At 45.3% G+C, this 16,876-nt stretch overlaps 1 protein-coding gene across 1 annotated transcript in view; it reads right to left on the reverse strand.

Moving 5' to 3' along the window:
• The window catches only part of LOC138793614 (solute carrier family 26 member 10-like), a 45,585-nt gene extending 44,366 nt beyond the window's left edge, over positions 1-1,219 (reverse strand). The window contains exon 1 of the mRNA XM_069972262.1: positions 955-1,219. Within this exon, the coding sequence (XP_069828363.1) occupies positions 955-1,219 (265 nt within the window). The remainder of the gene's footprint in view (positions 1-954) is intronic.
• Positions 1,220-16,876: the final 15,657 nt, after the last annotated feature.

Below are 16,876 nucleotides of genomic sequence, written 5' to 3' on the forward strand. Positions count from 1 at the left end.
GAAAAAATAAAACTGATATAAGAATTACAATGGGGCCATTTTACTAATAATTATTTGCAAAAAAAAAAAAAAAAAAAAAAAAAAGAGTAAAGCTATATAAACATGCATATCTTTGTGTTCAAACTGACGTATAGAATAAAGATATTATGTCAGTTTTACCGGAAGGTGCAATACGTAGACATGGGAACTCCCCCCCCCCAAAAAAAAAAAAAAAAAAAGTAGCAAAATTCTGTCATATATGTTATGGTAGATTAAAAGGTGCCATTACAAATTACACTTGTTCCTGAAAAAAACAAGCCCTTAAATGCCCCATAGATGGAGAAATAACAGCACTATAGCTCTTAGAAGGCAGGGGGGAAAAAACAAGAACGCAAAATGAAACTTGGCGCAGTCATTTAGGTCATTTTGGGTTGGTCATGAAGGGGTTAATAGTATATACAGTAAATGTAAGATATACATGTAACAGAAAGATGGATGGATAGATAGATAGCATTTATGTGTTCTTTTCTAAAAGTTCAGGTAAAGCCATTGTGTTAAAATTGCTTTGAAAAGTAGTTTTCCATGGGGTGATCTTCACAGAGAAAATGGCCACTTTGCGGAATGCATTGTGGACATGTAAATTCTGGTCTGGAAAAGGGGGGTGGTCTTCTCTTAAGAGGTGTCCTTTTAGAGAGGTTTCACCTTATATGATGGGAGGGTTTTACTAAACATTTGGAAACAATAAAGAACACAACACAAATGATTACTAAATAAAATAAATCATGAATAAATATTTACAGATTCAATCAGTATGTGTTCTTATTAGCTCTTTGAGACATTTATTTAGAATTGTATATATTACACAGTCACCCATGCTGGTTGACCCCCATCTGTGGAGCAATGTGAACTTTGAAGCATACTACATCTCTCTTGTGAAAGCAGTGAAACCAAGTTAAGAAAGTTGGGTACACTTACCTTGTGGGATATGCACTATGCCGACTGTCAGGCCTGCAATAAGATCTCCCAGAATCCATTTCTTGAGTTTGTACCTGGGTAACCAATCTACAATAGGGATCCTATGCTTCAGCGCAGTGTGGAGACTATGAGCTGAGCATTTACAGCTTCTGGCTAATTTCTCCTTTAAAGTCAGCGGAGGCCTCTCTAAATCCTTGGCTGTGCCATACACCTTCTGAAACTGCTCTTCCGTGTAGACGTTCCTGTACACTGCCAGTGTGCTCATTGTGAACACTGCCAATGTAACCTGAGATCACTGAGGAGAGAGGAGAGGGAAACCCTTATATATTTGGCTGTAATCTTTGCTTGCTTTCCTGCTTGGAGAGGTGGGCCAATCCTACATAAGTCTGCTTTGGGAATATCCTCCCTGGAAACATCCTTTATTAACCACTTCTGTTTAAAAAGGCACTTTACAGGAAAAGGATGACATCCTCTATTAAAGCCTATGGGACCAAGCATCAAAGAACAAGAGAAAAGTTTCACCAGGTGTCGCCGGAAGAAAAAATATTATTCCACCGGAAATTTCACTTTCTGTGCAGTTGTTAAACAAATATACAAGTGAGATGAACTCGTACTGGCGTTTAATGACAATGATGATGTACTGTAAAGTCCTAAAAAATCCAACATTGACATTTATTTTATTGATAGCACAAAAAGTCAAAGGCAATGGTGGAATTTATCGGCATAGCATAGGTATATGCAAGTGAAATGTGATGTGAACAGAGCCGCATACGAGACTGCAGGAGTGGACTACGTGAAGGTTTGTTTGTAATTTGTAACCATTGAGACGCATAGACATGCAATCTCAACTATTTCTCAGTTCATCACTTTCAATGCATCGGAGCAATAAAAATGGTATCTAAAGTGTTCTGTATTTTAGGACTTATCAGCTGTTGTATGCGCTACAGGAAGTGGTGTATTCTCTCCAGTCTGACACAGTGCTCTCTGCTGCCACCATCTCTGTGCATGACAGGAACTGTCCAGAGCAGGAGAGGTTTTCTATAAAGATTTGCTACCACTGTGGACAGTTCCTGTTACGGGCAGAGGTGGCAGCAGAGAGCACCATGTCAGACTGGAAAGAATACACCCCTTTATGCAGAGCATACAGCAGCTGATAAGTACTGTAAGTCTTGAGTTTGTTTGTCTTTTTTAATAGAAGTAAATTTCCGACACCTGCTGATGTGAAAACTTTTTTCCCTTTGGAGTACCCCTTTAAAGCAAACCTGTCAGGTAATTTATACAGCACTACATGAGAGCAGCATATGATAAGGGGAGAAAAGTAAATTCTAACAGGACTTTAACTAGGAGTGACAGTGAGAGGCTATGTTCAAACAACGTTTTTTCTGCTCCATTTAAAATTCCGTCATTTTGAGTCTAAAATAACGGATGTCATTTAGGCCTTCCCTTAGTGCAATGACGGCTGTTGGTACATAAGGGTCCATTGTTTCGGGATGGAAATACTGTAACTTACGCCCCGTAGCGTAACATGTGGTCCCGTACAGAGTAGTGATTTCTTCTTTTTTACACTTTGATTTATCAATCCAAAAGGTTCTGTGGGGTGTCCGGGGCTAGCCGAAGATATCCAAGTAAAAGACCGCTGTCAGATCGCTACGTACGCCGCTCGGGAAGCGTACGTAGCTTATGGGCATAAGTTCGCGGGCCGTACGTAGCCGGCCACAACTTGCGTAAATCCCTGCCGGAGTTTTACACGTATATGTCCCGCCGCGAAAAATATGCGGCTGGACATATACGTAGTGTGAACATAGCCTAACAGTAGCAAAGAGTAACACGAGGTTGTATTATGGCCATTAAAAACAACTGAGCTAGTCGAATGAAGAATATCCACATTCAATGTAAATATCCATCATACTATAAAAATATATAAACATAGCTGAATGAATGTTATAGTCTCTGACAGTATAAGGGTTAATAGATGTCTCAGGAAACTTTTAAACAAAACCTGCCCTGGATGTTGGGTGAGGCATTCCCCAGAGCCTTATTGTCTGCACTGGCTACGTGCGACTAAGAACAATATTAGATTTTAATACCGCATTTAACCCGTTGTATGTTGTAGAGATGTCTTCATTGAAGCCCAAGAAGATGTTCCTGACGGTGCTTGAAATTGTTACTGTTTTAAAGGACCATGGTTATTGGCAGATGATGGCACAGAAGTTCCAGTTGGTCCATGAAAGCTGAAAATGTGGGCACAATCCATCTGGTAGCATGCACCACAATATTTCTGCTTGCTGTTGGAATGATGTCACTGGTAATGCATTGGTGCTGAAGTCAAGGAGTTTACTAAATTCAATTGATATTTGGTTTCAGGTTCCCTAGCTACATCCAGGTATGAATACTGCCAGAGCTGGGTTTTTTGTTCGGGAGGAGAGACCTCCTGTGATCAATAACTTTTGACAAGTCTTATGACATAGACAACCAAATAAAAAAAGGTCATCACTCTTATACCACTATTCACACTATGCAGGTGCACGCTGCTATGGCTGAAATACAGTCACAAAAACAGTGGGCGGTCAAACTGGTGTGGCCTAGAGCATCAGTGCCTTAGGCCTGCGGTGCCTCACTCACCACCTTCCTGCACTTACAGCATGCCCCTAGGCTGTATGGAAGCGGGGAGAGAGGTGCGCAGGCCTAGGACACTGATGCTCTACGCCACACCAGTTTGACTGCCCGTCCTGCCACACTGCATTGATAAAAGTCAGTTTTCTTGTAAATACCAGCACCAGGAGACAGGCCGCCCCCCCCCCCCCCCCCCCCCCGGCAAGTATCCGGTACAGAGTTGCTTTAAATAAATTGAACTATTCAAAAGCTTCATTCTTTGTTTACTTCTGTAATCTTAAAAATGATTGGATGATTGGATGAGACATTTATACTATCAAGAGTTATCGGGTAAAGGGCAAATACTGTTTCATAGTTTGGCATTACTTTACTAAACCCGAGAGCCACCACCAGTCTTTGTTTTTGGTGTTGTGGGTGGGATCTCTAGTCGTAGAATACCATTTTTATTATTATCAATTATAGATTATCTTCTTTCTTTTTGCAGGTTATTTTTTTAGCTCTTCTTAGCATACTTGACTTTTTCTTTTGTTGGAATCTTACAATAAATGTCAGCCTACAAATATTTCATTTTCTGGACATAGCATTATGTGTGTAGAGCCACCTGTGCACATTGTATTTCTACTAGATCCTTCATGGGAATAATCTTGTATGAATTTGTATTGTTTTCTTTTACCTTTTGTGGTTATACATTCGTTTATCTCCAATATAGAGACACTGTTATGTGGAAAATGATGCATAACGCTCAACCTTCGCTTCACCCTTTAAGTAACAATACTAAGTGTAAAGTCATTGTGCACGTCTTCCTCCACACAACTATGTAATTGTTTTCACCTCATCTAGGAAAAATATTCACATTCCCATTGTTCGTTTTCTTTGGAAATAAACAGCATTTGTTAGATGCCATTCTGGCAGAATTAAGAATGATGTTACATCCGACAGAAGCAGACAAATAACATTCATGTGCTGATGCCTTTCTACAACTCTTGTTTTATGTTCTTTAGAAGAAATTGTTTGAAGCAACACTGCAAGCTATACAAGGAAGAAACTTCTTCAGGACTCCGACTAGCTTGGTTTGGAGCAGTTTATTTAATTTATTATCACTGCTTCCCAAAAGCTGTAACTTGGGGGGGGGGGGGGGAATCCGTCAACATGGCTGTTTTTTTTTTGTTTTTTTTTAAATGGTACTGTTTTGGGGAACACTTAACTCATTGGTCACCAGTTATTATTTTAGAGTGGCAATATGTTAAAGAAGCAGTTCACAAAAAAATATTATTCCCCCCCCCCCGGTAGGCGCTGGCATGTATACTCACCACAGATGATCGGTGTCCTGCGGCGCCGATTCGCTCCGGTCCCGCGGAGCCGTTCAAATCCGGGGCACGCTCACTTCAGCTTCTGCCTTGTAACTGAGCGCCGGAAGCCAAGTGCTTCCATAGAGAATGCATGGAAGCGTGTGAGCGTATAATGACAGGACACAGAAAAGGAGTCACTGCAGAGGCGGATGTGAGCGCGTGCCGGATTTGAACGGCGCGGGGTAGTACTCCAGACATTTATATTTCATCATCCAGAATAGAGGTTTCTAAAACTCTCCGATAACACCAGTCAACACTGCTTTTGTTAAGTTATATTAAGCTAAAACATTTTATGGCATTGAGATAATGGATGGCCCTTTAAAAAACATAAAAGATGTTAAAAATGTATTGGTCATACAAGTAATAAATCATACAAAGTTAGACTAATAATCCCTAATTAATGTGCTCTGTAATGTGCATAATAGTGAACAGTGACTTAGGTGTCAATCTCACAGACCTCTAGCTGTTGCAAAACTACAATTCCCATCATGCCTGAGAAAATAAGTCACATGTTTTGCATAAAACATTGCTCAAAGCAAAGATCACCAATGAGGCCCAGCAAAGGCATTAGTAAGTTTCCTCCCATGTATTAAGCTTGAATCATGTAAGCAGCCTACATGTCAGATAGATATGACCATGGATGTTGGATTTTACAGTGATCTTCACACCCGCAGTACTTTTAGGAATACGTAATCCATACTGCCAGAAAATAGAATTTTCCATGGCAATTGTTTCCCTTATGACCTTTTTTAGACATATTGTATATTCCTGTTTCTTGTAATTGTATTTTTTTTACACGTAAGCTAGAAGAGGTCTGATGTATTAAATTGTACATTACTGGATCCCTGTTGCTAACAAGAAGGAAATAGTCTCTCAATGTCCATTCATGTGACATTTTTTTTATAGCTGTACAGGTACAAATAGATCCTGGTGTACGTGGGGTTGACCATGTTATGCAGACAGCTATGATAGTGATCACTAAGGGAAACTACACCCAGCATGTAGATTCTTGAGGAGGATGTAATGGGATATAATGTTTCAATCTAGAAAAAAAAACTATATATAAAAGAAATTATTTTTGTTATAGTTATAATTACTATTAAAAAAGGTTTTCCAGAAATAAACATTAACCCCTTATGGAAAATTCACTTACGTGTACATTTGGGGTTGGTGCCCATCAGGCCTGTATTTACAGTTCATGCTGCCCTAGGCACTTTGCACGCCCCCCTGCTTGATGCCCGCTCTTCTCATCAAACAGACGCGATTGAGGAAGGAAGGAGGCCGGGGACGTCTTAGTTTGGGGACCGCTTGTGTCCAGTGTGGGACTGGGGTACCTGGGGCCCACCATAGGAAATGATCCTTGGGGCCCACCAACATAGAACCAGTGAGACACGACATGCTGACCCCGCTCCTTTCCTGGATTCATCTGTATCTGTGACAAATCCCTTTTTCAGTCGAACTAAAACTCTCAGAACCCCCTCTGTTTATACAGCTCGCAGGGTATGCTGGGAGTTGTAGTCTCTGAGAGGACAACCCTATAATAAATCACTGTGTGCAGAGTCTCCTGGTGGCTGCAATCTGTGGGTGACAACCATCAGCCCTGAAGGTCCAGCAATACATCTGTCTACACTGTACTACAACTCCCAGCATATCCTGAGGGCTGCAGACTGTTCTGGGAGTTGTAGTGCCTGCAGCTGTTGAAGTTGGGTCCTATACACTGGATGCTTTGTGGGAGATCAAAATACATAGATCTGTGGGGGCTCAGTGTAGGGAAGTGACCCCAGAACATGATGTTGTTGTTCTATCCCCTATTAGTGCTGTTCTGGGGTCACGTCCCTGCACTGACCCCACAGAACTGTATTCTGATCTCCCACAAAGCATCCAGTGTATAGGACCTAACTACAACAGCTGCAGGCACTACAACTCCCAGCATGTACTGACAGTCTGCAGCCCTCAGCATATGCTGGGAGTTGTAGTGCCTGCAGCTGTTGTAGTTGGGTCCTAGTTTAAAAGTTTGCGCTAGTGTACTGTAGTGACTGCAGGGCTGTGTCAGTACACTACTGCAAACAATACACTGACCAAATGGTACACAGGCTCTGCACACGATAGAAGTGGTTACAGTGCTGTTACTAATGACTCACAGGTGACGTCTTCTCTGGCGTCGCTCACTTTTTTGCTTTCTTCTCCATCTGGCGCAGTCATCATGAAGACTTCTCCGACCAAAACTCGTCTGCAGGCGGGCAGCTGGGGTGATGGTGAGGGGGAGCAGCTAGGGGTGGCAGGGGCAGGGGGAGAGTCTGGGGAGGCAGAGGGAGCAGCTAGGGTGGCTGGGAGAAGATGGGGTAGCTGGGGTGGCAGGGGGGGCAGAAGGGGGGACAGGCGGAGGAGAAGGGGGCTGGAGAAGATGGGGTGATAGGCAGGGCGAGAAGCTGGGGGGAAGGAAGAGCAGATGGGGGGCAAGGGAGAAGCTGGGGTGGCAGAAAGAGCAGCAGTGGGGACAGGCGGAGGAGCAGATGGGGGCAGGGGGAGAAGCTGGGGGGTGCAGGAAGACAGGCTGGGGGGTGCAGGGTGAGAGGCTGGGGGGTGCAGGAGGAGAGGCTGGGGGGTGCAGGGGGAGAGGCTGGGGGGTGCAGGAGGAGAGGCTGCGGGTGCAGGGGGAGAGGCTGCGGGTGCAGGGGAGAGGCTGGGGGGGTGCTGGGGGAGAGGCTCGGGGGTTGCTAGGGGAGATGCTGGGGGGTCCTGTGGGTGCAGGAGGGGAGGCAGGGGGGTGTAGGAGTAGAGACTGGGGGGTCTGGGGCAGAGGCTGGCGGGGTACAGAGGGAGAGGCTGGGTGTGTGTGCTGGGGGAGAGGCTGGGGGGGGGGGGTGCTGGGGGAGAGGCTGGGGGGATGCTGGGGGGCGATGCTGGGGGAGAGGCTGGGGGGTGCTGGGGGAGAGGCTGGGGAGGATGCTGGGGGAGAGACTGGGGGGGATCCTGGGGGAGAGGCTGGGGGGGTGCTGTGGGAGAGGCTGGGGGGTGCTAGGGGGGATGGTGGGGGAGAGGCTGGGGGGATGCTGGGGGAGAGGCTGGGGGGGTGCTGGGGGAGAGGCTGGGGGGTGCTAGGGGGGATGGTGGGGGAGAGGCTGGGGGGATGCCGGGGGAGATGCTGGGGGAGAGGCTGGGGGGGTGCTGGGGGAGAGGCTGGGGGGATGCCGGGGGACAGGCTGGGGGGTGCTAGGGGAGATGCTGGGGGGGATGCCTTGGGAGATGCTGGGGGAGAGGCTGGGGGGGATGCCGGGGGAGAGGCTGGGGGGGTGCAGAGGGAGAGGCTAGGGGGGGATGCTGGGGGAGAGGCTGGGGGGGTGCTGGGGGGGATGCTGGGGGAGAGGCTGGGGGGGTGCAGAGGGAGAGGCTGGGGGGGTGCTGGGGGGGATGCTGGGGGTAAACCCAGGTATAGTTAAGCCCAGGCCAGAGTATATCCCAGGGGATTAACTGTCCCTGGCCAAACTAAACCCCAGGGCGTAGAATAGGCTAGGCCAAATATAACCCTCCAGGCCAGAATATACCCATATAACGTGGAACCCGGATATAGTCTGGTGCAGGGCAAAGTATTCCCATTATGGCCATTATGTTGCTACTTTATGAGAATTTTTTAAAAATCATACTTAGACACACTAAGCGGGACATTTATTAAGTCCGGCGTTTTTTACGCCGGACTTATAAATGCCCCCGCATCTCCAGCGCTACAGGGATTTATGTAGAGGCGGACTGCCTCTACATAAATCCCGTGCGCTCTGGTGCACACCGCCAAAAACCTACGCCAGCTGAGGACTGGAGTAGGTTTTCGGCGTATCTTTTTGCGGAACGGATGGTGAATCGCGCGGACTCTGAGTCCGTGCCCTCCGTTCCGCCCCCTTGACACCCCCTCCCCGCCCCCCGTCGTACCTGTCGGTCATTTGCGAATAAAATATTGCGCAAATCGGCAATTTCCGCCGAAAGCCCCCGGACTGCACGATGATACATGTCCCCCTAAGTGTTTCTTTGTTTCTCCAGATAGTTGTGCATTGTAGGGATGAGCGAACTTCGGGCATACTTGGGTTTGTGTGAACACAAATGCTTGCCATTTGATTACCGGTGGCTGACAAAGTTGAATGTAGCATTACAAAGTAATGAAAAACATGGATACAGCCTATGGCCATGTTCACACTTCGTATAACACAGGCGGGTGTTAATGAAGATCATCCCAGCTGGTACTGCAGTACCAGCCGGATGATCTTTTCTGATAAATCCGGATGCATCCGCATCTGAATTCCCCTCTGCACACAATTGTGTGAACTGAAATGTCAGTTTTTCGTACGGCCGGAGCGTATACTAAGTGTATACGCTCTGGATGGGACTTCATTTACTCACAATACAACGTATATTTTGTGTAAATCACGGATGTTGTTGCAATTTGCAACAATGACTGTGATTTACACAAAGCATATGTTGTGTGAACATGGCCTATGGCTGTATCCATGTTTTCAAGGACAGACCTTGAATGACATTTTTTTGGTCAGTGGCAGTTTTTCAATATCATGACTTGCTCTAGCTATGATGTTTTTTCATCTAGTTTGTGATACTTTTTTCTCCAATGCATCTCCACTGGTTAAAAAACACACAGAGAGAAATGCCTTTTCAAGCCTGGATAACCCCTTTAACAACTTTTTTCCGGAAAAAAATATGTTGATAGCCTATCCATTGGAAGTTAACTGAAGGGAATGTGAGCTGTGGCTTGAGCTCCCCAGCACAGCCGGCATACTGAGTATTGAGCCGACAGCTTCTTGGCCGTCCTTAGTGTAGTGTGGGCACCAAACAGTTCATCAGTTGGCACCATGCTGTTTTTCACTAGACAACCTCCCTAAGAAAAATGTATTCAGGTGTGTGGGGGTTGAATTTTTATGTTGTTATACAGGGTGTGGATCGCTGCACGAGAAAAGGGCCAAAGATGTTTCATCAGCAAATTCTGCAGACATCAGAAAATGTCCTAAAGGGGAACTCCAGGTAGAGGTTAAAAAATAAAACTTCTGCAGAAGCATATAGCATTACTTTATCTATCTATTTATCTATCTATCTATCCCAGTTTTGAAACTACCAAAAATCCATTTGTTTGGGCGGGGGCGGGGGGGGGGGGGGGGGGGGGGGGGGGGACGGGGGAGTTGTTCTGTATTGTGTTTCTGTACTTCCTGGTTGAGCAGTTCCCAGAATGCAGTACTGGTTCCAGAATGCAATGCTTTCCCTCAGCTGCTCATCACAGTCCTATAGGAGCTGCTGCACCTGCTTCTGGCTAGTGAGAGGTGGTGAATCACTCAGGGGATTGGGGGATTGGGGGATCCAGCCAAGCCTCCTGTGACATCACGCCCTGCCACCTGTCTGCATCATCAGCCTGTCCTCAGCAAGCACACACAAAGTGAGACAGAGGCACGGAATATTTGTCTCCTAAGGTGGGAGAGCAGTAGGAGCAGGAGACAATGTGAATTGGCACAGAAGCCAATTTTCTTAACTTCATGGATTTTCAGCTACCAGTGTAGCAGAACCGTACAGATACTGTAATACATTATATAGAAACATCTATGTAACTTTTAATGTACTTTTAATAGAAAATGTATTTTCTTTATGTGGAGTTCCCCTTTAATGACAGTCTGTGCTAAATAGTGAAGAAAGAGAAGCATGATTGACTCCTGTCAGAGAAGACCTCACCTGTGAGTGGCTGCATTATAGAGAACCTGTTACCTCTCCAGACATCTATTATAGTAAATAGCTGTAGTGCCCAGAGATAATAATTTTGCTATTTCTCTTGGAAATGTAAGGATAAGCCATGGACTACATAAAGATTGTTTGTGACACATAAATCACTCAGTAGCACTACTCCGTGTAGCCCAGGCCTAAGTGACATCTGGGTGCTACTAATCCTCTGGTCAGTAGGATGTGTCCCTACATAGTCTGATACTATCAGTGATGACTGGACAGTACTAGTGTAGGGACAAGGGGAATAGTAATACCCAGTTGTCAACTTATTCATAGATGTCCAGGAGGGATAGCAGGGTAACATCACAATACAGAGTTTTAAGAAAAGATGCCCCAGAATTGTACCATTAGCATCATTATAAAATAAAAACTAACTTAGGGCACTGTTTCCCTTTAAGGATGGGGTTAAGACTTTCTAGGGTAAAATACAGTCACATTGGTTATTACATGATAGGAGGGCTGGAAGATCCTCTATGATAGTTCTGTATTCTGCCTGTGACTGCAATTGATCAGTGCTGTATTCTTGTCAGTATTGTGCAGCATGGTAATTTCCTGCAGAGCACCTTTGTAGAGCCACTATATGGAGTCAGGCTATAGAGGTACTGGTTATTTTGGTGCTTGTATAGTGTAGGCATATTGCTCTCTCTGGCTAAATGATTAGGAGCTCTATGACACAGCGAGAACAGCACCAGCAAATGAATGCCGATCAGTGACACAAGTTCCGGTTTGCAGAGCCTTTATAAGGCCCAATGATCACTGGGTCATTCATGTGATTTAAAAGATTCAACCAGGCCACAATTTGGCCACAAAAAAGATTCAACCAGGTAACAAACAATTATACCTTAAAGGGAACCTGTCCCCGGGGATGCAAGCACAGAGCCGGCCTGACCCCCCGGTGCAGCCCCCGGAAACTTACCCTTTCCAGTGAGTCCTACTCCTGGAGCCGGTCCCCGGATGAAGACATCAGCGCCCGAAGCCGTGTGCGCACGCTGCAGAGATGGGTCCGATGCCCATAAAATGACGGCTCCAGCCATTCTCTATGGGCATCGGACTCATCTCAGGTAATTTGCATACAGGAGCAGGACTCGGCTCTGTGCCCGTGTCCCCGGTGACAGGTTCTCTTTAACAGATTGGCGGTGGTGCGGTCCTTTTTTTGAACCACTGAGCATGGTGCCGATCTTTTTAGAAGCACTGGCCTCCCCTGGAGCACAGGGGGAAGGCCCACCAGCCCCCACTGTGACGAAACTTCCCTGCCCCAGTGCTCCGGGACAGATCAGTGATCCCAAAAAGACCAGCGTTTTGCAGTGGAACTGGGGGGTAGTTCAAAAAAAGGACCACACCACCGGTATCCTCTCGCCAGCACTGATCCATTAATGTACTGTATAAAACCCAAACCAATGGACCTGATGGTGCATTAGCTTTAAGAATACTCATTTGCTCAATAATCTTTCTCTCTGTTTCATTTATATTTTTTGTTTTGTGCCAATTGTGTGGTAAACATATGTAAAGGAGAAGCAAGGAACGAAATAAAGCAAAGCATAATTATTTTGTGATGTAGGGGAGGGGGTAAGTATTTAATATAGGTTAGTGAGGTTTGTGTGCCAGGGCTGCTTTTTAGTCTCACTAGTTCTTATATTTTAAGATGCTTGGAGTCATTGGAGGAGAGTGCTGTAAGGCAGGATACTAGGGATTTCTGGGGCATCATATTGAAGCAGAGGAGAGCAGCCACTGGGGAGCGAAGACCTGCAGTGATGGGCAGTAAAGCAGTGATAGCTGCTGCGGTAAGTGTGATAATGTGTAAAAATCTATTTTCACTATGACCCTCACGCAACATAAATTTAAGATTAAATCTTCCTATTGAGACTGCAGAAGGATACGGCCCACATAAACTGCCATTGTGTTATAGTGGTTAATAAAGTAAGGAAGTGCCAGCTCAATTGTCTTTAATACTTGGTAGGATTCACTGTAAAACCACTCATCTAATCTGTCTATGGGATCTCTTAATTATAAACAGGACCCTCCTAGGGAAGTGCAGACCGACTGCCAAGTCCTCATAAAAATACATGCACAGGAAGAAGCTCATCATCTGCTGGTGGGTGATCCCCTTCGACATACTCTGTTTTTGGATTTTTTTTCAAGTAAACACTGGAACGATTGTTAAAGGCGGATGAACTAAGGTTGCATGCTGTCCTGATATATCAACCTGGGTGGAATTCATCTAAAACATTTAGGTTAGACACTATGGAACTAATTTAAAATATATATTTAATAACTGAGATGTTGGTTACCTGCTTAGAATCTGTTAGATTGTAACTATGTACACTATTGCAACTGCTTTGCTTTTTAAATGGTGTAATCTAACAGTCTTGATTGAACATCTCCTACTATTTTGTGTCTATAAGTATTGGTGTTACAGTCACCATAATCATGCTGGCAATATCAGGGCTCGCCTTTGGGTTGTGCAACCTTTGTGGTTACACAGGGTGCATCACTCCAGGCTAGCTGTGTGGGCGCTCTGGCAGACAGCACACCTAACTTCTAAGTTAGATGTGCTGTGGTTCATTCAGACATTTAACTTAGAAATTTCTATTTCTAAGTTAGGTGTACTGTGCTGTCCCACCACAGGTGTTTCGTGTTTCACACCTGTAGCAAAAGCTTCTTCTCTAGGTTAAGTGGTGATGAAGGTAGTGTTCTATAGTTTCACCACTAGATGTCAGTGTTTTATAGGTATGTTCTTATAAATTGCACAGCTGTAGCTAACAAAGGGTTACTGTTTCTTTTGTGTTTTGCACTTCTATTGTCCAATGGAGATGCACTTATTTTCTGACGTATCATTTCTCTTCTTTTCTTTGCACACATTCCCCTCCACTACTCACAGGGTCTCTTAAACACCCCTGTAGGAAGTAGTCACCTGGTTCTACTACTCTACTACAGATTTCCGTAGGAGGAGGACACACAGAGCAGACGTCCCTGTTGTAGCCAAGCAATGGGCCATGTGCGTTCAGTCTAGTCTAGACAGTGAGTTGGTTTAGACACATGTGTATGAAGCTACCAGAGAAACTCAGTTTCTCCAGTCTTTCCACTATTAATTATATGCAGCGCTAGACACTACCAAGAGGGAGAAAAGTCAGGGATAAACCCAGCCCACGCCGAGAACTTCTCTACGAAAGGCAAGGCAGTATCCTGATATACAAAGAAGCTAGCCTGGATAGAACTAGCTACCAGAAGGTCTAAGTATTCTATCTCGCAGTGCAAGTAACCTCGGGAAGTGTCGGACACTTAGCTTCACCCAGGTAACCACAGCTGGGGCTTGTACAACCCTAGTAGGATGAGTACCTCAATACTGTAGGGCAGAAGGTGGTCAAACACTAGTCTAAACACGGGTATAAGTATCACTCACTCAAGTATTTCTCTAAAGTTCCTGAACAAACGAGAAAGTCCACACTGATTAATTATATTACAGCCTCCACACTGCCTGACTCCACCAACTCCAGCAATCACAATTTCCAATACAACCGGGTAAATAATAAGAACCGGGTAAATAATACTCACAACGTCTTGATAGACTTCACTTTTTCTTTATTTGGTCACAATTGCAGCATACAACATTGCTCACAGCTGATGTATCACATCTCATGGACGCCCAGGTACGTCCTCCACCATGGACGTTTCGAAGGCACTAACTCCTTCCTCATGTGCATTTCTCTAAAGTTGCGGCAGAGCAGAGTACTGTACTACTTTGGGTTGGGACTCCCTTGACAAACTCCTCTCCTCTACGCTGCACTACTTTACTCTCGGCTATACAAGCACCGCTACAGCTACCTCTACTATATTCGACACTCCTCAGTATCTCCGCAGCACAAACCAAGTTGAGCACTCCAGTCTGTATAAAGATTATCTATTTGTTGCCAAGGTGTTTTGTATTGTTTAGAGACTGCCCAGTAAAGCTGTTCTATTGTATTCTATTGTTGCCTTACACAAGCACCTATGTATACCTTCGCCATACACCTTGTGTCATTTTTCCCCTTTCTGTGGGTGGCGGTACCGATGGTCCGGGGGGGTCAGTTGCCACTCAGGACTACCGTGGCAGGAGCCCAAGGGACCCATCATGACCCGGCAGGTCACTGACTATTTCAGGGGGACACAGTCAGCCACTCTGCAAAGCAGGTACTAACATCACACCTGTGTTTTGGACTAGCACTGGCGTCATGACATTACCATCTCTGGCTGAGCTGTATCATACCACTGACATCTTACTCTCAGTGGTCACCACATGTACTATTTGTCTGCAGGAGTGCCCCTGGCCACCCTCTGGTTTGTTCCCTTACCCAGGGCCGGCTCCAGGTTTTCGCAGGCCCTTGGGCGAATTAGCCTTAGCGGGCCCCTTTGTGGAGCAAATCATGTGGCCACAGCACTGAAATCTTCCGGCATCTTGTCAGCTCTTTCCTTTCTTGATTGGCAGAGCAGAAAGCCAATGACTTTTTGTCCTTTATATCATAGCACTGAATTTAACTATATGTGTTCCTCAGGAGCACATACAGTAAAAGGCTGACACCGGCAAGGGGTCCACTACAGCCAATGCATATTTATTTTGCAGACAGCATTTACGAGTGCAGTGTTCAGTGGGCAACCTGCCTGTGTGGGCCTGGGAGTGGCTGCCCCCTTGCTCCCCCCTAATTTTGGTACTACCATAGACAGAAAGTTTGTCAGGCTCCCATACTGATGGTTCCCTGCCTCCCCGCTGCGCAGTGTCACTCACCCCAGAGGCTGAAGGCAGATTTCTGGGAGTGGGACTGACTGGGAGAAGTAGTGACTACACCGCTCTCCTGTTCCCTGTGCAGTTTTGCTCGCGTGGGGTGCCAGCACATAAACCTCACAATATGTCTACAACATACACTATATAATATCTACAACATACACAATATTATATCTACAACATACACTATATAATATCTACAACATACACTATATGTACATCCTACAATACATACAGCACACATTGCATGAAGCATATGTACACCCCACATTACACACACTATACATATAATACACCCCACAATACATTCATTATTATACACCCCACAATACATACACTATACATATAGTATACACCCCACAATACATACACTATACATACTGTATACACCCCACATTATACGCACTATACATACTGTATACACCCCACAATACATACACTTATACATATAGTATACACCCCACAATACATACACTATACATACTGTATACACCCCACAATACATACACTATACATATAGTATACACCCCACAATACATACACTATACATACTGTATACACCCCACAATACATACACTATACATATAGTATACACCCCACAATACATACACTACACATATAGTATACACCCCACAATACATACACTATACATACAGTATATACCCCAAAATATATACATTATACATACAGTATACACCCCACAATATATACACTATACACCCCACAATATATACGCTATACATACAGTATACACCCCACAATACATACACTATATACACTGTATACACCCCGCATTACATACACTATACATATAGTATACACCCACAATACACAGACAATGCATACATTGCATGCACTCTATACAGAAGAGCATACATTATACTATATACACTATACAGTACATATAGCATACACTACACATTATTGTACACACCACTATTTGTTTTAGCCCTGGTGCTCCTCAGAGCTTGAATGGTGGAGGACCTTGATCATGTGACTGTGATGCCACAAAAAGTCCTGCACTTTTCTTGTACAGTCAGGGGTGATTCTAGCCTCTCTGCTGCCCGAGGCGAACTATAGAATGAGGCCCCCCCCCCCCCCCCCCCGTCAATCCGCCCACATTATAATCCACTACTGCCCCCCCCCCCCACTGCTGTCCCCAATAAACATAATGTTTGGTCCCTTTCTGCACAGAGGATGTCAGGAGAGGAGGGGGCTAATCCTATAGGAGAGGTCCCAGCAGCACAGAGGATGTCAGGAGAGGAGGGGGCTAATCCTATAGGAGAGGTCCCAGCAGCACAGAGGATGTCAGGAGATGAGGGTGCTAATCCTATAGGAGAGGTCCCAGCAGCACAGAGGATGTCAGGAGAGGAGGGTGCTGATCTTTTAGGAGATGGTCCCCCTCTTCCCCCCTTATAGATGGTCCCCCTCTTCCCCC

This window comes from Dendropsophus ebraccatus, chromosome 5 (genome assembly GCF_027789765.1).
Source record: "Dendropsophus ebraccatus isolate aDenEbr1 chromosome 5, aDenEbr1.pat, whole genome shotgun sequence".
Taxonomy (NCBI): domain Eukaryota; kingdom Metazoa; phylum Chordata; class Amphibia; order Anura; family Hylidae; genus Dendropsophus; species Dendropsophus ebraccatus.